General features: G+C 49.5%; 1 protein-coding gene across 10 annotated transcripts in view; it reads left to right on the top strand.

Annotated features, from left to right (window-relative positions):
• cux1a (cut-like homeobox 1a) overlaps window positions 1-26,097 on the top strand; it is a 116,068-nt gene that overhangs the window by 84,365 nt on the left and 5,606 nt on the right. For 6 of the 10 annotated variants that reach the window (XM_081701798.1, XM_035535803.2, XM_035535807.2 and 3 more), the window contains 15 exons: window positions 842-890; window positions 1,920-2,024; window positions 2,428-2,616; window positions 3,987-4,045; window positions 5,558-5,606; window positions 6,036-6,132; window positions 7,653-8,369; window positions 12,522-12,593; window positions 13,761-13,859; window positions 14,402-14,796; window positions 14,906-15,241; window positions 15,377-15,524; window positions 20,181-20,459; window positions 23,652-23,840; window positions 25,169-25,448. In XM_081701798.1, coding sequence (XP_081557924.1) covers window positions 842-890; window positions 1,920-2,024; window positions 2,428-2,616; window positions 3,987-4,045; window positions 5,558-5,606; window positions 6,036-6,132; window positions 7,653-8,369; window positions 12,522-12,593; window positions 13,761-13,859; window positions 14,402-14,796; window positions 14,906-15,241; window positions 15,377-15,524; window positions 20,181-20,459; window positions 23,652-23,840; window positions 25,169-25,448 — 3,063 coding nt within the window. The remainder of the gene's footprint in view (window positions 1-841; window positions 891-1,919; window positions 2,025-2,427; window positions 2,617-3,986; window positions 4,046-5,557; window positions 5,607-6,035; window positions 6,133-7,652; window positions 8,370-12,521; window positions 12,594-13,760; window positions 13,860-14,401; window positions 14,797-14,905; window positions 15,242-15,376; window positions 15,525-20,180; window positions 20,460-23,651; window positions 23,841-25,168; window positions 25,449-26,097) is intronic. The other 4 variants (XM_035535804.2, XM_081701797.1, XM_081701796.1 and 1 more) reach the window with 4 other exon arrangements.

The raw sequence follows: 26,097 nt of genomic DNA, 5'->3' as shown, positions 1-26,097 counted from the left end.
ATTAGCTCACAGGCCTCAGGGTGCTGTGTAGTGATTAGCTCACAGGCCTCAGGGTGCTGTGTAGCGATTATCCCACAAGCCTCAGGGTGCTGTGTAGTGATTATCCCACAAGCCTCAGGGTGCTGTGTAGTGATTAGCTCACAGGCCTCAGGGTGCTGTGTAGTGATTAGCTCACAGGCCTCAGGGTGCTGTGTAGCGATTATCCCACAAGCCTCAGGGTGCTGTGTAGCGATTATCCCACAAGCCTCAGAGTGCTGTGTAGTGATTAGCTCACAAGCCTCAGGGTGCTGTGTAGTGATTAGCTCACAAGCCTCAGGGTGCTGTGTAGTGATTATCCCACAAGCCTCAGAGTGCTGTGTAGTGATTAGCTCACAAACCTCAGGGTGCTGTGTAGTGATTAGCTCTGACTGCAGGTGGTAGCGAGAGCTTATTTTTACATAGCAGAGTTATGAGGCAGTTACAGTTAGCTGTAAGCAAGAAATAGATCACAGCCATATATGGTACACTCGTGCTGTTCCAAAGATTAACACACACACACACACACACACACACACACACACACACAGGTCTGATGGCTTGGCTTGTGTTGTCTCTCACAGATCAGATCTGTACAGATTAGACTGTATTAGTGGGAGTAAGGGTGCCCTGTTTTAATCTAGACTGGAGCAAACATCTTAATGGTACACACACACACACACATGCGCACACACACACACACACACCTACTATACATGCTGTGTCTCTTCCACTCCCCTGCTGTTATATGGGCCTTGTGACTGATAATAACGTCAGACCCAATGGTCTGCGTTGTGTGTTGTAATGGTTTGTCTCTCTTTCCTAGGGCCAGCGAAGTTGAAGCAATGATGGCAGATGTACAGAGAGCCAATCAGGTAAAGACCTTTAGCTCAGACTTGAACATAGCAGCCATAACCGACTGGCTACGTCATGCCACACAAAAACAGACACAACCGATGATCAGGGTTAGCACTCACAACAGCTAGTGTTGCCTCCATTAATGGTGTGAGCTCCCACTCCAGTGGGGTGGAACGCTTCCTTAACCGTGTGCCAGATTAAGGAGCTAGTCTTTTAGATGGTATTATAATACGTGGTGATCCGTAGTGATACCTGCTCCGTAGATGTTTACAGTTACTGAGCAGCTTCACAGAAGACATTTTCATACACATACAGATTAAGCAGGTGCAGATAAAAGTGAATGCATTAAGCACCTTTATAATGTCGTTGGTGTATATTTATGGTGTAGGTAGTGTTTTTTAAATAGTGTTTGAAGTGCCTTGTACCCTACCTATCAATCCTTAGACAACACAATTAGAATTACATTTCTGCCACAATTGTGCCTTGTATGCATATCATCTCATAATTAGACTGGTCCACATATAAATTGGGGCACATTTTGACTGGTGCACATATCAACCACACAATTAGACTGGTGCATATATAAAGTAGTGCACATGTAGACTGGTGCATGTTTAAACTCATATTTAGATTGGTGCATATTTAACCTGGCGCGCAGTGAGATTGCATGTTTAGACTCACATTTAGTCTGGTGCCGCACATGGAGTGGTGCACATTTAGACCGGCGCCCATCAGACTGACACCACTAAAGTTTATTGCCCAACAGAAGGTAATATATACTCGCATTTAGAGGTCTAGATTTCTTAGACAGGAATGAAAACTTCACCTCAATTTCCAACCTTTAGATCAGCTTACTTAGTGAGCTAGGATTCGAACGGTGCAGCGCTGAATATTCCAGAAAATTCCAGGTTATTTTCCATATTTCATTTTGTTTTAAAAACAGCTCAGTTCAAGGTGTTTACTGCAGTAGAATCCGATCATCATGACTGTCCACCATATGACGAATGGCACTGTTAAACTGTCGGTCTCTCAAATATGTCCTACAGAGAGCCGAGGCAGCAGAGAGAGAGACAGAAAGTCTAAGGGAGCAGCTTGTTAATGCCAGCAGCTCTTTGCAACCGGCCAGTCAGGTCCACACAGCACCCGACATGGTAAGACTCTCCTACTGCAACTACTGAGAAAGACAGACAGGCAGAGAGAGACAGACAGAGATACAGGCTCAAAAAGGGAAGTACCAGTGTGATACTCTGTAAATGGAATGTTGGCTACAGAGAGACTCGTGTTTGTCTCATGAGTCACGCACTTACCTCCTAGCAGCAGAGAGACTTATGGTTGCGGGGCAGTCCTGAGGGGAGTCTTCTGTGTGTTCAGGTGCTCCACGCTGAAGAATGAGCAGAAACGAACACACTCCCACGGACTTCAGTTCAACCGCATTTAGGAAATGTGATAAGTGACTCTCTTATGGAAGAGCAAACTTGGAAATGTGTGTTTTTGTGTTTGTGTGCGTGTTTGTGTGCGTGTTTGTGTGTGTGTGTGTGTGTGTGTGTGTGTTAGGAACAGGCCGTGGAGGTGTTGTCCTGTAGTAGTCTTGGGGCTGAGCTCAGGGCAAAGGAGCAAGAGGTGGAGCGTCTGTCTGATGACGTCCAGAGACTCCAGGACAACCTGGCGCAGCTCAGCGACCTGACAGCCAATCAGATCAGCCAGTTACAGCAGCAGCTCAGCTCGAAAGAGGCCCACCTGAAGGTCCCTGACCCCAGCACCACATTCACCCTCTGCCTAAGTTTTCTGAATGATGTAACACATACATGTGCATACACACATACACAAGCAGATATACACACACACATAAACTCATACACATACACATGCACACATACATATACATACATGGACACACACAATCACACATTTACTTACAAAACACACACACACACACACGGGCAATATGTACCTACTGGCATATGACAATGTGGAGCCAGGGGTGTAGCAGTAGTCTTACAAAGGTACTTTCTTTTACACTTTTCAAAGACTATTCAATTAATTACATTAATACACTAATTACTGTTAATTAATTGATCCCTTGCAATGAAAAACCATATATGTGATTTTTACATTTTTTAAAAAATTGCTTAAATCTGATGTGACATTATTTAAAATAATGCCATCACTAGTATTTCTTCTGTTTATTAGGCAATATTTTGCTGGGAAAACCATTTATGTCCACTGCCATGAGTTGATTTCAGTACTGAAGAAGCCTATATAGTGTACTAAATGAAAACAATTATATAAAGAGTTATTCTAGGTATCATCATTATTCAAAGTCTAAACAAAGCATATTTTTGCATTTTAATGTAAAAGATTGTACAAAATTAAAAGGAAACTAATTACACAAAAAAGTGGGAATGGCTAATATATGGTTTTTTGTTGGAAGAACTCGACACTCCTTAAAATATATTCTCATCAGTCCTATGGATCCTATGGATCCGAGTTGATCTCCAGGTAAGTAATAAGTAATAAATACAGTTTTCTCTGTTATAGTAGTGACACTGGAATTACAGGAGGCAGGGTGTGCCCTGCTATTGGTATGCACATAAAAATACATGCATACACACACACACACACACACACACACACACACACACACACACACACACACACACACACACACACGACAATGAAAATCTGTGATAGTCTTACATGAAGGGCTGTGTCATACATGAATGGATGTGATGTTTCTTTGCTCGGATGAGTATCGTGGCAGGGGTTGGTTGGGTGAATATCACAGTAGGGTTTGGTTGGGTGAGTATTGCAGCAGGGTTTGGTTGGGTGAGTATCATGGTAGGGTTTGGGGTTTTTGTGTGCCGGATGTGTTTCTCTGAGCTCTAGAAGGTGGAGATGCAATTGAATGTGTTAGAGATGTACTGGGCTGTGTACAAACAGGCTTGTTCTGTACATTCGTCGGTGGTGCGCTGTACAAACCACTGACTGCCTTTCAGGGTCAGTATCACCCAATAGCACGAAGCTTTTTTGCATGGTCCCTTACAATAATGCATAGTGATGTGCTCTCACATTCAGAACTCTACAGAGTTTTTTTTTTCTGTTTTGTTTTGCAGCAACTGGAGGAGAAGCTTCAGGCCCAGTCAGACTATGATGAGGTGAAGAGAGAGCTAAGGTGAGGAACAGGTTCACAGTCCACCTGCACCTTGCTTCAGCTAAATCAGCGCTTTGACTACAGTCTTCATCAGCCCTTTAACTATAGTACTCATCAGCCCTATAATTATAGTCGTCATCAGCTCTTTAAATATAGTCTTCATTAGCTCTTTAACTATAGTCCTCATCAGCCCTTTAACTATAGTACTCATCAGCACTTTAACTAAAGTGCTCACTAGCCCTTTAACTACACTGCTCATTGGCCCTTTAACTATAATACTCATCAACCCTTTAAATATAGTCTTCTTAAGCCCTTTAAATATAGTCCTCATCTGCCCTTTAACCAACGTGCTCATCAGCCCTTTAACTACACTGCTCATTGGCCCTTTAACTATAATACTCATCAGCCATTTAACCATAGTCTTCATCAGCCCTTTAACTGTAGCCCTCATCAGCCCTTTAACTATAGTACCCATCAGCCCTTTAACTACAGTCCTCATATAGTCCTGTACCTCCGTGAGTCTGCCACTGTGGTGGTGATGGTGTTGAGGTCCTTGAGTCTGCTGCTCTCTCTGGTCTCTCACTAAGCCTCTGCTGCTCCAGTCAGCTGCTCGCTCTGGTCTTGTGCCTGCTCCCACTCGTGTGCTGGACTGGACTTTGTATAAACCATTTGAAATGACTTCTCCTTAAACACTCATTCATATGCCAGAGAGCCGCCTTCCAATCATGAGTCTGTGGTTCGTAGTTTGCTTTAATGAATTCTGATCTTTTTTTGGGTTCTTGTCCTGTTGAATGACAGAGAGCCTTGTGTCTGCAGGCCTGGATGGTCTTTCAGTGGCAGCTGTTTTTAGCTTTGCTGCTTCGTTTTTAGGTCCTTTTTAAATTTGTTTTTAGGTTGGTTTTCAGGTTTGGACTCAGATTTGTGCCCAAGACAGAGCGCCTCACGATGTCTCGTGGCGGCACTGGGACATGGATGCTAACGCCATTAGGGATTCATGCAGTCAGCTGGGCTCTGGTAGGAGATGCTAGCCCATTCCATGAGTCAGTTTCAGGTGTGAAAACCCAGGTAGCGTTTGTAAAGCTGACCACCGATGCAGGGAGTGTGTAATGAGGACCGCTGGCTCTGAGGGTTGGGCCAAATAGCTGTTATGCTGAGTTTGTGTCGACACTCTGCTGAGCACTTGGGACGCATTCCTCTGTAATGGAGTTATTACCTCAGAGTCCTTTCTGAAAATAGACTCCTTTAGTCCTCAGACATAGGCAGTGTGTTGGAGATCTGATTTGGGAACAATGCTCCATTGACACTCTCAGCAGAATGTTGGTAACATGAGCTGAGGTGTTCGTGGAAGTTTCAGATCCTTGTCTGTAATAAGGGTAAAAAGAGGTTTGACACTTTTTATCTCATTTGTATTAGTTGGTATGAGGTGAGACCAGGCCAGTGGGCGCTGGTCTGGCACGGTGGCTTTACGATTTGGTGTTACGAGCTGCTTTTTATTTCCATGTGGAGTCTTAGATCGTGTTTCCTTCTCTTTAGCGTTCTCAGATCCATGGAGTTGAGTTCTTCAGAGCCTCCTGCAGCACAGGTAAGTTTTGAAACCCTGCTAGAGCGTCACACCTGTCTTGTCTGAAACCCTGCTAGAGCGTCACACCTGTCTTGTCTGAAACCCTGCTAGAGCGTCACACCTGTCTTGTCTGAAACCCTGCTAGAGCGTCACACCTGTCTTGTCTGAAACCCTGCTAGAGCGTCACACCTGTCCTGTCTGAAACCCTGCTAGAGCGTCACACCTGTCCTGTCTGAAACTTTATCGTTGGATTTTACCAACAGAACAGAATTTAGTGATGCTGAATCCCTGTAACTATCATGCTCATTAAGTTGTGCTGCATTTGGCGCCTGTACCTAGTGCATCACAGCATCCTGCCTCACTGTGATCGCAAGATTATGGACGTGTGACAGCTCCAGATTAGCGCAGCGTGTTATCGGTTCATTACAGTGTTCTGTGCTCTGTCCCCAGGACTCGGCCAGGCCTCTGGAGCTGCTCTCCCCGGGGACGGAACTCAGCCAGCAGGATGATGGAGTCGTCATCCGGCCAGTCAACGACGACCTCAACGGTAAGGGCTTGGATACTGCCCGAGGCTTCCACCATTAAGGCTGCACTTTTTCGTTTAATAATATCCTGCCTTTGTCGTCATAGCAGAGTGGAGAGTTGTAACCCGGTGGTGTGAGAGTGAGACCTTGAACATGAGGCCTTTATCGGAACGCAAGCCCACGGTTGTCAGACCACTTTGATTACGCTTGCTGTGTTTTTGGTCGGTGTACCCTAATGGACATAGCTGTCTGTGTGAATGCGGGCAGGGTCCTCCCTCCAGCCTCTGAGTCAGATAAACACCTCCCGAAGCCCTGCCCCTACTTCCAGAACGCGCCTCAGATTCCTCGGCGAGAAATGTCCGCTTATCATATTCACTTTGGGATAATGGTTTACCTCCCAGATAAGAGTCTTGTAAAAATATTTACGTATTTTAATGTAAACGGTTTGCCAAAGGCTAAATAACTTTCAGAGGACTTTCTGACCTGATTTAGTCCCTTTCCGTTGGCTGGGTTGTTTTATTACGCTGGAAGAGTGTAAACAAACGGGGAGGCTGCTCAAACAGCTAGTGACGTGGAGGTCTGGAGGCTGAGGCAGGTTTGAGGTCACTTCACTAGCCCAGAGCGAAGCAGCGAGACCCAGCTCCACCCTCCATGCTGCCGTGGGGGGGCTGGAGCTGGCTAGCAGCACCACCAAGCCTCCACCTGCTCCAAGCCAAGGCTGCATGATAATGAGTCCTTCTTTCCTCCACTGGTTGCCCTTTTAACCATGTGGTGTGTGTGTGTTTGTGGGTGTGTGTTTGGCATTGGGTGATTATGTGAGTATGAGTGTGTGTGTGTGTGTGCACAGAACTGGAAATGTCAGGACAACACACCTCTGGACTTCCTCATGGAAATTATGCAAATCATTTCATCTGGTTTTAAATGTGATTGTGAATCTGTTCTTGGTTCATGTTTACCACGTGTAACGCCGAGCTGGAGGCCATGCAGTCACTTCTGCAGTTGTCTTGGGTCAGACAGCCTCAGTCCCACAGCGCCACCCAGACAGTGAACCGTCGGTGTAATTCACGTAGTAGCCATGCGGGGACGCTGTCTCCTGAGTGCAAAGCTGAACTGACCAGCAGTTCTGCAAGTGCCTGCAGAATTAGCCCTCCAGTCCTCTTCAGCATGTAGCCACTCCCCGAGGCCACGCCCCTCTCACACGGCCCCTCCCACAGTTCCCACACTGCTGATGGAGATCACATGGAGCTTAATGATCCGAAAATTTAATGAAGCTTTATTTTTTGAGTCTCCCCGCCAAAATGCCGTTGACAGGCATGTAGTATTAACACACAGTAGAGCAGAAAACATGCAATCAGCCTCTCCTGCTACCCCCCATGTAAGCCATTTCAAGTCATTAAGCTATTTAAAAGATATATTTGGTGCTTGGAAAGATCTCAGAGAACGTGATTTATTCCAATACATACACATTATGAGTAGTATATTTTACCTGTTTGGTTCTTTGATATTCATCCTGTCACACATCGCTGTGTGTTGTGTGGTGTAGGATCAGCAGGACATAAAGCTCGAGTGTCTCCGGCGTGCAGCCCTCAGCCTCTGCCCGCTACACCCGTCAACCCCACCCTACGCCAGCCTTCTCCACCACCACCCTCACCCCAACTCCTCATGCGGACGGGCACGGCCACCTCTGAGTCGGCGGCCAGCGCCAGCGGCGCCCACCCGTTCTCGCCCACGGGCGTCGGGCCCGACTTCTTCTCGCCCGCCATGGCCAGCGTGGCCACGGGCTTCGCTCCACTGGCGGGGAAGATGGCGCTGACCTCCCTCCTGCAGAGGCAGCTGATGCAGAGCTTCTACACCAAAGCCCTGCAGGAGAGCTCACCCGGCGCGGGGCTCTTCTGCCCCCTGGCCTACACTCCCAGCCCCCTGCCGCCCGCCTCCGCCCCCAGCCCGGACGCCGGCGGCACCGCACCCTCTCCTAGCCGATCAGAGGGGGCGGGCGGCGCCTCGGATTGTGAGGACGTAGACACGGCGGAGATCGCTCGGCAGGTGAAGGAGCAGCTCATCAAGCACAACATCGGGCAGCGCGTGTTCGGCCACTACGTCCTGGGCCTGTCGCAGGGCTCGGTCAGCGAGATCCTGGCCCGGCCCAAACCCTGGAGCAAGCTCACTATCCGTGGGAAGGAGCCATTCCACAAGATGAAGCAGTTCCTCGCCGACGAGCAGAACATCCTGGCACTAAGGAGCATCCAGGGGCGTCAGAGAGGTGAGTGGCCCCGCCCCTCCGACAGGCAACGCGTGGCCCAGGTGCTCTCGCGCACCGACGCGAATGGCAAGTGCGGTGCGATTTGGTCTCGGCTCGGCCGTCGATGTCGGGTATTTCCCAGAGGAAATACTGTGAGCGGACACACAGCGCTGTAGTGTGTGTGTGTGTGTGTGTGTGTGTGTGTGTGTGTGTGTGTGTGTGTATTTGTAGTGTGTGTGTGTGTGTGTGTGTGTGTGTGTGTGTGCTGTGAAGCTCTGATCATTGTTACTTATAAGCAGCTTCAGTAAGTGGTCCACTGATATACTGAAAAAAGTAGCAAGCACTCTGGAAGGCTTTTGTGTAACACAAGGTGCGTGTGTGTGTTGTCCTGTCGTGGCGAGGTAATCTTTCCCTCCCTACTGTCTGTACCGTGACCTGTTGCTCCAGCTGGGGTCCCGCTTGGGATTGTGGGTTTGCTCAGACAGGCTGAGGAGGTCAACAGGTGGTGTGTGTGAGCATGGGTGGAGGGGGAGATAGAGGTGGAACATCTCTGCTGGTGTGTGTGTGTGTGTGTGTGTGTGTGTGTGTGTGTGTGTGCGTGTGTGTGTGCGTGTGTGTGTGCGTGTGTGTGTGCGTGTGTGTGTGTGTGTGTGCGTGTGTCTGGTCTGGCTGCCCACCCTAGCGCTGTCTACCAGTGGCCTTCCCAGGAAGGTCTGGCCAAGCCTGTCTCCTGCAATCTGAGTCCAGCAGGACAAAGCAGCGCTGACATGTTCCCCGCAGGCAACCGTGAGGCCGACAGATGCTTTAGGTCTGAGGATTGCAGAGGCGTGTTCCTTCTTCAGAGTTTTCCATGAACCAGCCACCGCTGAGTCCTTTTTAATTACTTTTAGTCTTAAACAGCCCCCGAGTGTTTTTTGAAGTTGCATACAGAGCAAGCAGGCAGTTTTTGGTTAATGAAGTCTGGTGGGAAACAGTGACTGTGGAATACGTGCTCAGACTCTGGTCAAAAATAGTGACTATGGAACACGTGATCAGACTGGTCAGAAACAGTGACTGTGGAACACATGATCGGACTGGTCAGATACAGTGACTGTAGAACACGTGCTCATACTCTGGGCAGATACAGTGACTGTGGAACACGTGATCAGACTCTGATCAGATACAGTGACTGTAGAATACGAGCTCAGACTCTGGTCAGAAACAGTGACTGTGGAACACGTGATCAGACTGGTCAGAAACAGTGACTGTGGAACACGTGATCAGACTCTGGTCAGATACAGTGACTGTGGAACAGGAGATCAGACTCTGGTCAGAAACAGTGACTGTAGAACACGTGCTCAGACTCTGGTCAGAAACAGTGACTGTGGAACACGTGATCAGACTCTGGTCAGATACAGTGACTGTGGAACAGGAGATCAGACTCTGGTCAGAAACAGTGACTGTAGAACACGTGCTCAGACTCTGATCACATACAGTGACTGTTGGACACGTGCTCAGACTCTGGTCAGAAACAGTGACTGTGGAACACGTGATCAGACTCTGGTCAGATACAGTGACTGTGGAACAGGAGATCAGACTCTGGTCAGAAACAGTGACTGTAGAACACGTGCTCAGACTCTGATCAGATACAGTGACTGTAGAACACGTGCTCAGACTCTGGTCAGAAACAGTGACTGTAGAACACGTGCTCAGACTCTGGTCAGATACAGTGACTGTAGAATACGTGCTCAGACTCTGGTCAGATACAGTGACTGTAGAACACGTGCTCAGACTCTGGTCAGATACAGTGAGTGTGGAACACGTGATCAGACTCTGGTCAGATACAGTGACTGTGGAACACGTGCTCATACTCTGGTCAGATACAGTGACTGTGGAACACGTGCTCATACTCTGGTCAGATACAGTGACTGTAGAATACGTGCTCAGACTCTGGTCAGAAACAGTGACTGTGGAACACGTGCTCAGACTCTGGTCAGAAACAGTGACTGTAGAACACGTGCTCAGACTCTGGTCAGAAACAGTGACTGTGGAACACGTGCTCAGACTCTGGTCAGAAACAGTGACTGTGGAACACGTGATCAGACTCTGGTCAGATACAGTGACTGTGGAACAGGAGATCAGACTCTGGTCAGAAACAGTGACTGTAGAACACGTGCTCAGACTCTGATCAGATACAGTGACTGTAGAACACGTGCTCAGACTCTGGTCAGAAACAGTGACTGTAGAACACGTGCTCAGACTCTGGTCAGATACAGTGACTGTAGAATACGTGCTCAGACTCTGGTCAGATACAGTGAGTGTAGAACACGTGCTCAGACTCTGGTCAGATACAGTGACTGTGGAACACGTGCTCAGACTCTGGTCAGAAACAGTGACTGTGGAACACGTGCTCAGACTCTGGTCAGATACAGTGACTGTGGAACATGTGATCAGACTGGTCAGAAACAGTGACTGTGGAACACGTGATCAGACTCTGGTCAGAAACAGTGACTGTGGAACACGTGATCAGACTCTGGTCAGATACAGTGACTGTAGAACACGTGCTCAGACTCTGGTCAGATACAGTGACTGTGGAACACATGATCAGACTGGTCAGAAACAGTGACTGTTGGACACGTGCTCAGACTCTGGTCAGAAACAGTGACTGTGGAACACGTGATCAGACTCTGGTCAGATACAGTGACTGTGGAACAGGAGATCAGACTCTGGTCAGAAACAGTGACTGTAGAACACGTGCTCAGACTCTGGTCAGAAACAGTGACTGTAGAATACGTGCTCAGACTCTGGTCAGATACAGTGACTGTAGAACACGTGCTCAGACTCTGGTCAGATACAGCGAGTGTGGAACACGTGATCAGACTCTGGTCAGATACAGTGACTGTGGAACACGTGCTCATACTCTGGTCAGATACAGTGACTGTGGAACACGTGCTCATACTCTGGTCAGATACAGTGACTGTAGAATACGTGCTCAGACTCTGGTCAGAAACAGTGACTGTGGAACACGTGCTCAGACTCTGGTCAGAAACAGTGACTGTAGAACACGTGCTCAGACTCTGGTCAGAAACAGTGACTGTGGAACACGTGCTCAGACTCTGGTCAGAAACAGTGACTGTGGAACACGTGATCAGACTCTGGTCAGATACAGTGACTGTGGAACAGGAGATCAGACTCTGGTCAGAAACAGTGACTGTAGAACACGTGCTCAGACTCTGATCAGATACAGTGACTGTAGAACACGTGCTCAGACTCTGGTCAGAAACAGTGACTGTAGAACACGTGCTCAGACTCTGGTCAGATACAGTGACTGTAGAATACGTGCTCAGACTCTGGTCAGATACAGTGAATGTAGAACACGTGCTCAGACTCTGGTCAGATACAGTGACTGTAGAACACGTGCTCAGACTCTGGTCAGATACAGTGAGTGTGGAACACGTGATCAGACTCTGGTCAGATACAGTGACTGTGGAACACGTGCTCATACTCTGGTCAGATACAGTGACTGTGGAACACGTGCTCATACTCTGGTCAGATACAGTGACTGTAGAATACGTGCTCAGACTCTGGTCAGAAACAGTGACTGTGGAACACGTGCTCAGACTCTGGTCAGATACAGTGACTGTGGAACACGTGCTCAGACTCTGGTCAGAAACAGTGACTGTGGAACACGTGCTCAGACTCTGGTCAGATACAGTGACTGTGGAACATGTGATCAGACTGGTCAGAAACAGTGACTGTGGAACACGTGATCAGACTCTGGTCAGAAACAGTGACTGTGGAACACGTGATCAGACTCTGGTCAGATACAGTGACTGTAGAACACGTGCTCAGACTCTGGTCAGATACAGTGACTGTGGAACACATGATCAGACTGGTCAGAAACAGTGACTGTGGAACACATGATCAAACTCTGGTCAGATAGAGTGACTGTGGAACACGTGCTCAGACTCTGGTCAGATACAGTGCCTGTGGAACGCGTGCTCAGACTGGTCAGATACAGTGACTGTGGAACACGTGATCAGACTCTGGTCAGAAACAGTGACTGTGGAACACGTGATCAGACTCTGGTCAGAAACAGTGACTGTGGAACACGTGATCAGACTCTGGTCAGAAACAGTGATCAGACTCTGCTTCTTACTTGATTCTTACCATGCGCTGCTTGTTTTCCAACAGAGAACCCAGGCCAGAACCTGAGCAGGGTGTTTCAGGACGCTCAGAAGCGGAGAGCAGGCTCCTCTTGGCCAGGTGTGTGTTCCGCCTTCCCCACGGTACACTGTGGCTCAGCCTCTGCTCCCTGGGTCTCCCTCACTCGCTCTCTGGCCTGGTGTCTGCTGGAACACAGGCAGAAGCAGGCACAGGAGTGAGACATCGAGACACTCGAGGGTCCTTATTCGAGCTTTTGACGAGCAGTATTTTATACTGCACACAGCAGTATAAAAATGTCTTGCGGTCTTATTGTTTTTGGAAACCTTTTTTTTTGCGATGCATGCTGGTACTACAAAGGAATGAACAGCGGTGAGATTGTTCCATGTTACTTTCAGACACGGAAGTCCTTGAATGTTGAGCTAGTCCTGGATCATGATGTTAACCAGCATGTGGGCACAGTGAGCATTGTGTGTGTGTGTGTGTGTGTGTGTGTGTGTGTGTGTGTGTGTGCGGGTGTGGGTGTGAGTGTGTGTGTCCTTGAGGCTGATCCACAGTGCCAGCCCCACTATAACTGGTGGATCACTTTCACCCAGGGCAGCACTATGGGTGGTTAGCCACCCTGTGTGATTGTGCGTGTGTTTGTTAGCAGAACAGAGTGCTACTTCTGCCTCACACACTCCCAGCTGCACTGTTTACACACCAGTAAGTCTGACCTGGCCCCCACTGCTCATGGTCCTGACCGAAGACACACACACACACACACAAATACTCGCACACATGCATAGCACACTCTCTCGTGCGTCTCCGCGCTCAAACGAGAGCTTTCGTTTCTCGTGGATGCGATCCAAATTCCTTTGCTTCCTTTCCGCGGCTCCTCGGGGGCCCCTCAGTCTGTGGAGCAGAATCAGGAACAACAGGTGGCCATCGGCGTCGTAACGTAAACATCTGCTCCCTTCCACGGAGTCTATTGCTGGCCGAGCGCTGCGGAGTCTGGTCTGTGTGATGGTACCCACTGAAGGGGAGGGGCCTCGGCGCCTGTCGGTCAGGAGCCAGGTGTCCGGGTCTGTGCAGCAGGACAAGTTGCCAGCTACAGAATAGACGTCATCTCCACCATGTTCACAGTGGGTGGGGTTTCTCAGGAAGTGTAAAAGCGGATTGGGCTCTTTCGTCTCCCCAGTACAATTTACACACTCAGTGCCCCACTTACCTCTCTCTCTCTCTCTCTCTCTCTCTCTCTCTCTCTCTCTCTCTCTGCCACCCGCTCAGGTAACATCACCACCAGGATTCGCACCCCTGAGAGCGGCTCGGAGGAGGCCGTGAAATCCGTCCTAGAGCAGGCCAAGAGGGAGCTGCAGGTGCAGAAAGGTCAGCCGCACCTCCTCTGACACGGTGATGTCACGTCCTCCGGGGCTGGCTTCCTGTTGCATGTGCAGACAGCCAGGGCTCATGGCCCGTGAGACCGAGGCCATGCCTTGTGACAGACTTCACACCTGCTTTTGTGCTCTTGCCCACGTCACCTGTTCATTTAATGTCAAAGCTGCCTTAATTTAAGACGTCTTTATTTTAAGAATGCAATTTGCTCTCTGGGTGTGAGTGTATTTTTATTGCGATCAATACACTCGCAGTGTATTACCCTAAGATGATACTAAGATGATAAGATGATACCATCTGCAAAATAGCAATGTGAATGTATTTACATATGCAGGAATTTTATATATATATATATATATATATATATATATAAAATTCCTGTATATGTAAGGAGAGAGAGAGTTGTAGACATATAAAATTTTTCTACACCTGCAATTGCCTTTCCTACTGACTTACACATTCCTAAATCAGGAGATAAATGTGGGTTAAATGTAGGTGCTAAAGCTTCCTTTTGTGTGCGTGTGCGTGTGCGCCAGAGAGCACCAAACCACCCCCGTCCTCCTACTCCTCCGACGAGAACATGCGCTCCATCCGGGAGCAGGCCCACCGCGAGATGGAGGCCCAGCAAGCCGCTCTGGCGCAGTCTGACCTTCCGCTCCTGGGCTCCAAGCTGCTGGCGTCCCCCCTGTCGGGTCTGCCCTACTCACAGCTGGCTCTGTCCTTGAAGAAGCCGCCCACCTCCCCCCTGATGGACCTCCGCTCCTCGGTCAAGCAGGAGAACGACGCCGCCGTGGACGGAGGCGCCAGGCTCTGCAGGGGCGGAGGCGCCGGGTGGAGAGAACAGTGGTGGAACACCATCCGCCCCGCCCGGCGCGGAGCGGGCAGGCCGCCCGCCAGTGAAGACCTGCGCAGCCAGGACAACGGCAAAGAGGTGGAGCTTCTCACCGTGGAACGCGCCGTGGTATTAAAATAGCGATCCCGGCCTGCTTTGTCGTGTCCGCTTGGACATCACCGCTGTGCTGTGTCCCTTGTCTCCCCAGGAGAAGCCTCCGCGGCTGGGCAGCGCCCCGCCGACTGGCCCCGCCTCCCTGCTGCTCTCACAGAGGGACTGGCCGAGCGACGTCTCCCCCTTCTGCTCGAGCTCGGAGCTGAGCGCGCAAATGCCCAACGGGCCGGACACGGCGCGGAGCAGCCCCCTGACGAACTCCTCGCCCCTGCCTGCCCTCGCCAAGGCGGCCAAGCCCGCTGTCACCCCGCTGACCCCAGAACAGTACGAGCACTTCATGTACCAGGAGGTGGACACGGTGGAGCTCACGCAGCAGGTCAAAGACAAGCTGGCCAAGAACGGCATCTGCCAGAGAGTCTTTGGAGAGAAGGTACGCGCCCCGGTCCCGCCTGGCACTGCACGCCTCTGTTTGTCTGCCACTCCACCGGCGCTCAGTGTGTGTGTGTGTGTGTGTGTGTGTGTGTGTGTGTGTGTGTGTGTGCGCGTGCGTGCATTTGCATTGCAGGTCCTGGGTCTTTCCCAGGGGAGTGTGAGTGACATGCTATCCCGGCCCAAGCACTGGAGTAAGCTGACGCAAAAGGGCAGGGAGCCATTCATACGCATGCAGCTGTGGCTCAGTGGCGAGCTGCCACATACACAGCTACGTCTGCAAGGTACACACACACACACACACACACACACACACACACACACACACATACACAGCTACGTCTGCAAGGTACACACACACACACACACACACACACATACACAGCTACGTCTGCAAGGTACACACACACACACACACACACACACACACACACACAGGCGAACCCGCCCTACATCTGCATGGCCGGAAACAAAGTAACGCAACAGGACTAGTTACTCTACCTTCACACACAAACACACACCACAGTTAGCTCCCAGAGGACCCCAGTGTTCAGGCATGCTCCTTACTCCCGAGCAGTGAGAACCCCAGCGATGGGCTGCAGTCCCGCCTTCTACCGTCTGCTCCGAGTTAGCGGCGTATCGGAAACTTCCCTCAAACTACTGTCACCCAGCAGACCCAGCTTGCGTCGGCCTGCGTTCGCTCTGACTCCGTGCGAGAGGCAAATGGGGACGTGTGCATGTGCGAGCCTCAGCCGACTGGCTCACACTTAAACAACCGTTGGTTCATCGGCGGGGTTCTATATGTGGAGTGCGTGCTGGGACGGAACCATCAATTACTGCGTTTCACTGTCTCGGTGGCTCCAAACCTGCCTCAGACCTGACCTGGATTTGGAAGGAGGATTCTCTGATTGTGAGGGGGTGGTGGTACTGGGGGTGGGGTGTGGAATTAGCACCCTGGGGGAGGGGTTAGTCAGTGGGAAGGGAGCTGGCAGCAGGGACCCTTGGGGCTTTTCCAGGGAGCTCCTGCGGCTGCTGTAATCAATTACCCCATCAGCGCTGCAATACACGATTACCCCACCCTCCTCGTCTGCGGCCGGCCTCACGGCACCCCCTCGCACTCCAACGCCTGATTAATATGCAAATAATCCGCCGATCGCATGATAAATGAGCAGGAAGAGGCAGCCGTGATGGCGGGGCTGCGCGTGATGAATTGCACCGCGTCTGTCCTACATTAGCCAGACTTTCTCCATCATTTTACCGCAAATTAGGCAGAGCAATATATAGATTAAAGAGATGAGTACAGAGACGGAAGGAGAGAAACAGTGACAGCAAGAGAGAGAGAGAGAGAGAGAGAGGGAGAGAGAGAGAGAGAGAGGCGGGGAAAATGCACGGGTTTTAAAGTGGAACCAGAGCTTTAATGGAAATGTAATGTCCTGCTGCCTTTGTCTTTTGAGAGAGAGAGAGAGACTTTAAAAGGACGTGATTTTTTTTGTAGGTTGAAAGTGTTTAATGTGCTACTTTTGAGCTTGACGGAGAAGTACAATACACATACACACACATGTTCACACACACATGTAACTGCTGTGGTGGGGTTCAGAATGTGTTTGAATGAATAAGCAGGCTGTGACCCATGTGGGAGGTTATGTGCCTAGGAGCAGTCATGGAGCTGGGGTTAGAGTGTGTGTGTGTGTGTGTGTGTGTGTGTGTGTGTGTGTGTGTGTGTGTGTGTGTGTGTGTGTGTGAGTGTGTGTGTGAGTGTGTGAGTGTGTGTGTGAGTGTGTGAGTGTGTGTGTGAGTGTGTGAGTGTGAGTGTGAGTGTGTGAGTGTGTGTGTGTGTGTGTGTGTGTGTGTGTGTGTGTGAGTGTGTGTGTGTGTGTGTGTGTGTGTGTGTGTGTGTGCATTGGGAAGCACCTCTCTATGGCTGTGTTTGTTCTTGTTCAGTGAGTTGTGTCCTCCATATCTCCTGTCCTCACTAAACCTCATTAGGACAATGCACTCAACCAGGCTAAATGAAGCCATCCTCCAGGGTGTGTGTGTGCGTGCCTGTGTGTGTGTGTGTGCCTGCCTGTGTGTGTATGTGTGCGTGCGTGTGTGTGTGTGTGTGTGTGTGCGTGTGTGTGTGCTTGCACATGTGTGTGTGAGGTCAAGGGCATTACCCCTCATTAGTCTCTGTAGGTATGTTCCATTGAAGGTCAACCTACCTTCACCAGCACTTAGGGCATTACTGGCTCACAATTGGCTAAATCCTCCCAAACATCTACACTGAGACATATCTGAATATGTCTACACATATCTACACATGTTTACACATCTCTACACATGTTTACACATCTCTAAACATCTCTACACACGTTTATACATCTCTACACATGTCTACACATCTGAACATCTCTACACATGTTTACACATCTCTAAACATCTCTACACATCTCTACACATGTTTATACATCTCTACACATGTCTACACAACTGTGAACATCTCTACACACGTTTATACATCTCTACACATGTCTACACATCTCTACACACGTTTATACATCTCTACACATGTCTACACATCTGTGAACATCTCTACACATGTTTATACATCTCCACACATCTCTGAACATCTCTACACAGGTTTATACATCTCTACACATGTCTACACATCTCTGAACATCTCTTCATGTTTACACATCTCTAAACATCTCTGCACGTTTGTACATCTCTTCACGTTTACACATCTCTGAACATCTCTGAACATCTCTTCACGTTTACACATCTCTGAACATCTCTTCACGTTTACATATCTCTGAACATCTCTTCACGTTTACACATCTCTGAACATCTCTACACAGGTTTATACATCTCTACACACGTCTACACATCTCTGAACATCTCTACACGTTTATACATCTCTACACGTCTACACATCTCTAACGTCTACACATCTCTGAACATCTCTATGCATGTTTCATATCTCTCAACACATCTACACATCTCTGAGCTTTACACAGATTTATGCAGCTCTGTACACACCTTCACAGCTCTTCACAGCTCTTCACAGCTATACACAGCTCTGTACACACCTCCATACACACCTCCACAGCTCTTCACGACTCTACACAGCTCTGTACACACCTCCATACACACCTCCACAGCTCTTCACAGCTCTTCACGGCTCTACACAGCTCTGTACACACCTCCATACACACCTCCACAGCTCTTCACAGCTCTTCACGGCTCTACACAGCTCTGTACACACCTCCATACACACCTCCACAGCTCTTCACAGCTCTTCACGACTCTACACAGCTCTGTACACACCTCCATACACACCTCCACAGCTCTTCACAGCTCTTCACGGCTCTACACAGCTCTGTACACACCTCCATACACACCTCCACAGCTCTTCACGACTCTACACAGCTCTGTACACACCTCCATACACACCTCCACAGCTCTTCACAGCTCTTCATGACTCTACACAGCTCTGTACACACCTCCATACACACCTCCACAGCTCTTCACGGCTCTACACAGCTCTGTACACACCTCCATACACACCTCCACAGCTCTACACACTGTTGAATGTGTGTTACATCAGGAAGCTTGTGATCCTGGAATTCATCAGAACAGTGTGAAAACAGAGATAACAGTGTGAAAAGAGAGTGAACCGTGAAAACAGAGAGAAGAGTCTGAGACCAGAGAGAACAGTTTGAGCACAGAACTGTGTGCGAACAGAGAGACCCGTGAGAACAGCACGAGACCAGAGGAACATGTGTGAGAATAGAGCAGCATGAGAACAGATGGTGCACAATAGTTCAGAGCTCCCTGTCTTATTCACTGGAGCATCCACTCACTTTCCATTCATTTGAAATGGTGTCACTGTTTATGTGATTGTCTGTGTTTGTGCGTGTGTGTGTGTGTTGTGATTGTCTGTGTTTGTGTGTGTGCGCATTTGTGTGTGTGTGTGTGTGTGCTCTTATCATGAGAGCATGCACATGGCCAGTAATAACCAGCTGTGTGTCCAGATGCGTCATACCTTAACTACCCTTGCGTGTGCGCACGCACACACACACACACACACACACACACACACACAAAAAATATTCCTATTTACTTTCAGCATGTCTTAGGGACACAATGTCATCTCTTCTCACCTCCCCCCATTCACCCTGAATAACACACACACACACACACACACACAGCCCGTCAGCAGTAGTCAGTCTGTCAGAAGGCTGTGTGTGTGTGGTTCTGGCTGCAGATGTGAGATGACTGCTCACAGTGCCTGATCTCCCAGCTCTGTCCCCGCAGTCTCAAACACAGCTAATCAGAGCTGACGGCCTGTCTGCTGCTCTCTCCCTGCTGCGTACACACGCGCACACACACAAACAAACACAGAGCGAGAGAGGCAGCCAGAGAGATGCAGCTGATGGAATATGAAGGGAGACAGTATTAGAGGGAGAAAGATGTTGAAGAAAATTGCTCTGATCTACGTCAGGATCAGAGTGGTGTCTTTTTAGAATGTGTATGCACTCATCCCCAGAACACTTGAAGACTGGAGCTTTGTTTACGTAGCAGTGTGATTCTGATGCGCACACACACACACACACACACACACACACGCACAGGAACCCTAAGGAACCGTGTCTAGTCAAAGTGGCCTTCATACAAGAGAAAACACTTGTGCCATTTAATAGATCAGGAACAGGTCATTCTTCAGAATTACAGACACTGTCCACAGAGGACGTCTGCCTTCGTTCTCCATGTTCAGACATACTTTGGTCAGTCTGCCCTTGGTGCGGGATCTATTTTTGGTCGGGTCTGCTGTTGGTTAAGGGATCCCTCTTCTCAGCTACAGTGTAACCTGTTTTAATCCTGTTCAGTCCCCTGAGTCGCTTCCATGAGAATTTTAGCTGACCCTGAGGTGCCGACCCTGTGCGTTTCTGTCTCTGCAGAGCTCACGCCCAGGACGTCAGCTAGTTGCAGCCCCGCCCCTGAGTCCCCTGTGAGCTCAGCTGGGGAGTCCGTTAAGAGCCAGCCGGAGAAGCACGGGGAGACCCAGGCCCCGCCCGACCCCTGTGAGCCCTCCCAATGCCAGCCTGACACGCCCCTCCCCCCCCCCGCCCCGGGACACGCCGGACTCAGCGTCCAGGAGATGGTGGCTGTGTCTCCTGAGCTGGACACGTACGCCATCACCAAGAAGGTCAAAGAAGTCCTCACCGATAATAACCTCGGTGAGCAACTTCCACTCTCCGCCACTTCCTGTTCAGCGAGACGCGTGCATGGGCTCGTGCTCGTGCGCCGGGACCACGTCGTTCCTCCGCTCGCTCATTTTGATGGTAAACTGCATCAAAATGGGTCCTGCCACTTTAGGACTGCGCATGCTCAGCGCAGCCGGGGCCAGCGGCGAGGTCCCTCCGGCAGCTCGGCGATGGGGATTGCGACACCGAACCTTCTGTGTGTGTGTGTGTGTGTGTGTGTGTGTGTGTGTGTGTGTGTGTGTGTGTGTGTGTGTGTGTGTGTGTTTCGTGCTACTGCTGTCTCCCTGACACAAGTCCTTTTAATGCGGAGCTTAACTGGACCCTGAGGTGACTCCGGCATCGCTGCTTGGACGCATGTAATTCTGATTGTGCTGGCAGGGGCGTTTGGAGGAGATAGTGACCTCTCCTTCAGCGTTTAATAGCTCTTCCTCCCGACTGTCACTGTGTCCCTGTCTATAATTAATGAGCACCGGAGTGGGAGTGTCCGGGCAGGAGCAGCCCCTCCCCCTCAAACTGTTTTTATAATCACGCAAACTCGTTCATGGATTTTTTTTTCCAGCCTTTGTCCAGGATAGCATTTGTTTAGTCTGAGAACTGAGATTTGTTTGTCACTCACGTTGTTTTCCTCTCTAAATAGCTACCCTTTTAGTTACCTGTAAGTCTCTAGAAAGTGCTAGTACCTAACTAGGCTTCCTTTATTTCGAAATGTTCTCCCTAAAAACACAATGTAAAAATTGTCAGTTTACTTACATTGGTTGTGGTACATCACAAAATATTTCTGTCTCACTTCAGTATAAATACTGATAAAGGTGATTTTAAAGGACAAGTTCCCTGACAAGTTCCTCTGCTATGGAGCTTTAAGGACATACACTTCAACATACTATAGAGTACCACTCAACACAATGTACAGCCCAACACAATGTACAGCCCAACACACTGTACAGCCCAACACACTGTACAGCTCAACACACTGTACAACTCAACACACTGTACAGCTCAACACACTGTACAGCTCAATACACTGTACAGCTCAACACAATGTACAGCCCAACACACTGTACAGCTCAACACACTGTACAGCTCAACACATTTTACAGCTCAACACACTGTACAGCTCAATACATTTTACAGCTCAACACACTGTACAGCTCAACACATTTTACAGCTCAACACACTGTACAACTCAATACACTGTACAGCTCAACACACTGTACAGCTCAACACAATATACAGCTCAACACACTGTACAGTTCAACACAATGTACAGCCCAACACACTGTACAACTCAATACACTGTACAGCTCAACACACTGTACAGCTCAACACATTTTACAGCTCAACACACTGTACAGCTCAATACATTTTACAGCTAAACACTGTACAGCTCAACACAATATACAGCTCAACACACTGTACAACGCAACACATTTTACAGCTCAACACACTGTACAGCTCAACACAATATACAGCTCAACACACTGTACAGTTCAACACAATATACAGCTCAACACACTGTACAACACAACACATTTTACAGCTCAACACACTGTACAACTCAACACAATATACAGCTCAACACACTGTACAGCTCAACACAATATACAGCTCAAGACACTGTACAGCTCAACACAATATACAGCTCAACACACTGTACAACGCAACACATTTTACAGCTCAACACACTGTACAGCTCAACACAATATACAGCTCAACACACTGTACAGCTCAACACACTGTACAGCTCAACCCATCTTATAACTCAACACATTTCCATCTGAACACAGTACCCAACTCAACCGTGTACAGCTCAGCGCTCAATGTAGCTCATCACAGTCTACAACCTATACAGGTCAACACATTGTACAGTTCAACACAGTTCAGCTGAACACAACTCAGCACTCTTTTTGCAACTTTAAAAAAAATGCTTTGTTCTGTGCCATACTGTGTCTGTTCGTTATGGAGTCCTATATATCTCAGTGTTGTAAAGCTCTCCTGGGAGACACATGATTTATGTGTATGTATGCGTGCGTGTGTGTGTGCGCACGCGTGTGTGTGTGCGCGCGCGTGTGTGTGTGCGCGCGCGTGTGTGTGCGTGCGTGCGTGTGTGTGCGTGTGTGCGTGTGCGTGTGTGTGCGTGTGTGCGTGCGTGTGCGTGTGCGTGTGTGTGTGTGCGTGCGCGTGTGTGCGTGTGCGTGTGCGTGTGTGTGTGTGTGTGTGTGTGTGTGTGTGTGTGTGTGTGTGTGTGTGGTGCTCGGTGAAGTCAGACTGGGTAAAGTGCTGTAAAAGGAAGAGCTGCTCTGAGGGCAGGGCCACCCAGGCAGAGAACCCTGACGGTGGAGAGGTGGCGGAGGTGGGAGAGGCAGTGCTGGTGGTGGGCGGGGTTACTTGTGGCGAGGCGTTGAGGATGGGCGGGGCTACCCGTGGGGAGGCGGCGGTGATGGGCGGGGCTAATTGCCGAGAGGCGCCGATGATGACTGGGCTCCTCTGGACCCCAGATAGTGAGCTTTTTCCCCTTATACAAATACGCCTGAAGTTCTCTCAGCTGTGACGCGCTGTATGCAGGCCCATCTGTCTGAGGACCAATGCGCCATCACATCGCACTTACGTCTGAGCTGCTGCTTTGGTGCTGAGAGTACAAATCTCATTTTCGGGGCTTGCAGACTAAACTCCACAACCGAGATGAACGGCACATCTCACTACAGCTAACCCATCAGCTGATTCGCTGTACTCCGGCCGTCTGACTCCTGAACATGGGCACACAAGCTGAGGCCTCGCTGTGCACCATGGGATTCTTCCAATTCTGTGTGTTTATACCTTATACTGATGTAGGATTAAACCAGGGTGTCCGGTCCTGGTAATCCACTGTCCTGCAGAGTGCAGAGTGTAACCTTCATCTAACACGTTGGACCCAGTTAGTCCATCGGTAGCATCTTAGGGTCAGGCATGCTAAAGAGTTGAAACTCAACTTCGCAGGTTGGCAGATGTCCAGGAGCGGACTGGATCACTCCTGAGTGGACCTGCTCATGCCTGAGTCTATGTGCTGGAGTGTTTATGCGGTGGTGTGTTTGTGTGTATTCTGTGTACATTTTGTGTGCGAATATGTTCTGTTTACATGGTGCGTGTGTGTTGTGTGTCTGTGTGTGTGTGTGTGTGTGTGTTGCGTAGGCCAGCGTCTGTTCGGGGAGAGTGTCCTGGGTCTGACGCAGGGCTCTGTGTCGGACCTGCTGGCCCGGCCCAAGCCATGGCACAAACTGAGTCTGAAGGGTCGCGAACCCTTCGTGCGCATGCAGCTCTGGCTGAGCGACCCGCACAGCGTCGACAAACTGACGGAAATGAAGCGACTCGAGAAGAAAGGTACACACACCCCAGGGACGAGGACCATGTGTGCGTGTGTGTGTGTGTGTGTGTGTGCGTGTGTGTGTGTGCATGCGTGTGTGTGTGTGCGTGTGTGCATGCGTGCGTGTGGGTGTGCGCTTGTGTTTGTGTGTGTGTGTGCATGCATTTGTGTTTGCATGTGTGTGCGTGTGTTTGTTTGTGTGCGTGTATGTGTGTGTGTGCACGTGTGCATGCGTTTGCGTTTGCATGTGCGTGTGTGTGTGTGTGCGTGCATGCATGTGTGTGCGTATGTGTGTGTGTGCATGCGTTTGCGTGTGTGCGTGTGCGCGTGTGGGTGTGTGTATGTGCATGCGTGCATGCGCGTGTGTGTGCATGCGTGCGTGTGTGCGTGTGTGCATGCGTGCGTGTGGGTGTGTGTATGTGTGCATGCGTGTGTGTGGGTGTGCGCTTGTGTTTGTGTGTGTGTGTGCATGCATTTGTGTTTGCATGTGTGTGCGTGTGTTTGTTTGTGTGCGTGTATGTGTGTGTGTGCACGTGTGCATGCGTTTGCGTTTGCATGTGTGTGTGTGCGTGCATGCATGTGTGTGCGTATGTGTGTGTGTGCATGCGTTTGCGTGTGTGTTTGTGTGTGTGTGTGTGCGTGTGCATGCATGTGTGTGCGTAAGCGTGCACACACCGTATCATAGCGCCGTGCTCAGCAGTCCGTCCGTGCCGCATGCCAAGCACACGTTGCTGCTTCCACGTCTTTCTTGCTTTCTTTCTGCCCCCTTACTCTGTCTTGCGTGCATTTTGTTTTTGTGTTTTTCTCTCTTTATCCAGTTGGACCTCAGCTAAGGGTTTTAGCTCTCAGAACCATGCCTGTCCATTATCAACGCCACACGCCTCTTAACACCAACTGCCCTTTCACCTCTCACGGCCTTTCCATCCACAAACGTGATAACGGGAATTATCCGAATCCTGTTATTTATTTGCACAAAGAAATACATAAGGCGTTACTTGAAAAACCATTTTAGAAAAGTAGTTTCTTTGTATTTTTTGAAAACAGGACAGAAAATTTGAATGCTTGGTCAGATGTGACTTATGTTCACATACTGCCCCCTGCTGGTTGTCTAATCTCTTTATTTCGTGCTTCCGTAAAGCCGTTCTTATTCCATTTCTGGATGTGTGGTCCCATCCTGGGATTGCATCATCACCACACACTTAAAATTAGTAACACTCTTGCACTTGCAATTAAATCATATTACTATAACTAACTGCATGTTTTCCCAGGGTACCTTCACAAATCTGTGCATTAGTTAAAACATTGCTGATCATTAAGTGTGCACGCGTGTGTGTCTCCTCTCCAGTGTGTGTGAAAAGGCGACACAGTTCGGTGAGCGAGAGCGCCGTGCTCGAGAGCGCCGTGTGTGCCGGCGAGTGCAGCGAGGCTGGCAGCCCCCAGCCGTTGCCACGGGAACCACAGGCCCAGCTGAAGAAGCCGCGGGTGGTGCTGGCCCCGGAGGAGAAAGAGGCCCTGAAGCGCGCCTATCAGCAGAAGCCCTACCCCTCACCCAAGACCATCGAGGAGCTGGCCAGCCAGCTCGGCCTCAAAACCAGCACCGTCATCAACTGGTTCCACAACTACAGGTACCCAAACATCTCCTTTTCTCCTCTCTGCGAAGGTTTTCGGTGTTGGGTTTTTCGCCAATCGCAGGATTGTGTCTGTGGTTCTGGGATGTGATGGATTTGATATTTTTAGAACTGCCAGAGTGCAAAACGCTAAACGCTAACACAGGGAGCTCTCAGTCTCTCTCGGTGGCCAGATATTTCATGTTGACTAGCCGCATGGCAGTCCAGTCTTCTGGCTATTGGGCGTAAGTGTACGTCTAACAGAACCGCACTTTCCTCGGACTGGAGCAGGGCTACAGTAATACGTTCACAGTAACGTGGAGCGTGTGCCAGAGTCATTGTGCATATGCCGTACAGTAAGTCTCACTCAGGCCTGCATGGCTACAAACGCTCGTACCAGAGCAGCATGTGTGCACTGAAATGCTGTACATCCCAAAACGCTTCACCGCTTAAGTGTTTTTTTTTCCAAGGAAAACAATAAAAAGCAGTAAACTGACTAAGCCAGTGCCAAACAGTCTGCAATCCTCCTCCCAGAAAAGTGATATATGGAATTACACATTCCGTGCACGACTTGGATAGCAAGGCCAAAGCAAGGCCAGAATTTGTCCTGGGTGTGGACTCGGGGATTTGGGACAAGTGTGAAAACAACCTATAAGAGAGAATTCTT

The sequence above is a fragment of the Electrophorus electricus genome, chromosome 19, assembly GCF_041902795.1.
Source record: "Electrophorus electricus isolate QZ-2024a chromosome 19, ASM4190279v1, whole genome shotgun sequence".
In the NCBI taxonomy this organism is placed as follows: domain Eukaryota; kingdom Metazoa; phylum Chordata; class Actinopteri; order Gymnotiformes; family Gymnotidae; genus Electrophorus; species Electrophorus electricus.
Note: the sequence above shows the minus strand (reverse complement) of the source record. Positions and strands in the feature narration are given on the sequence as shown.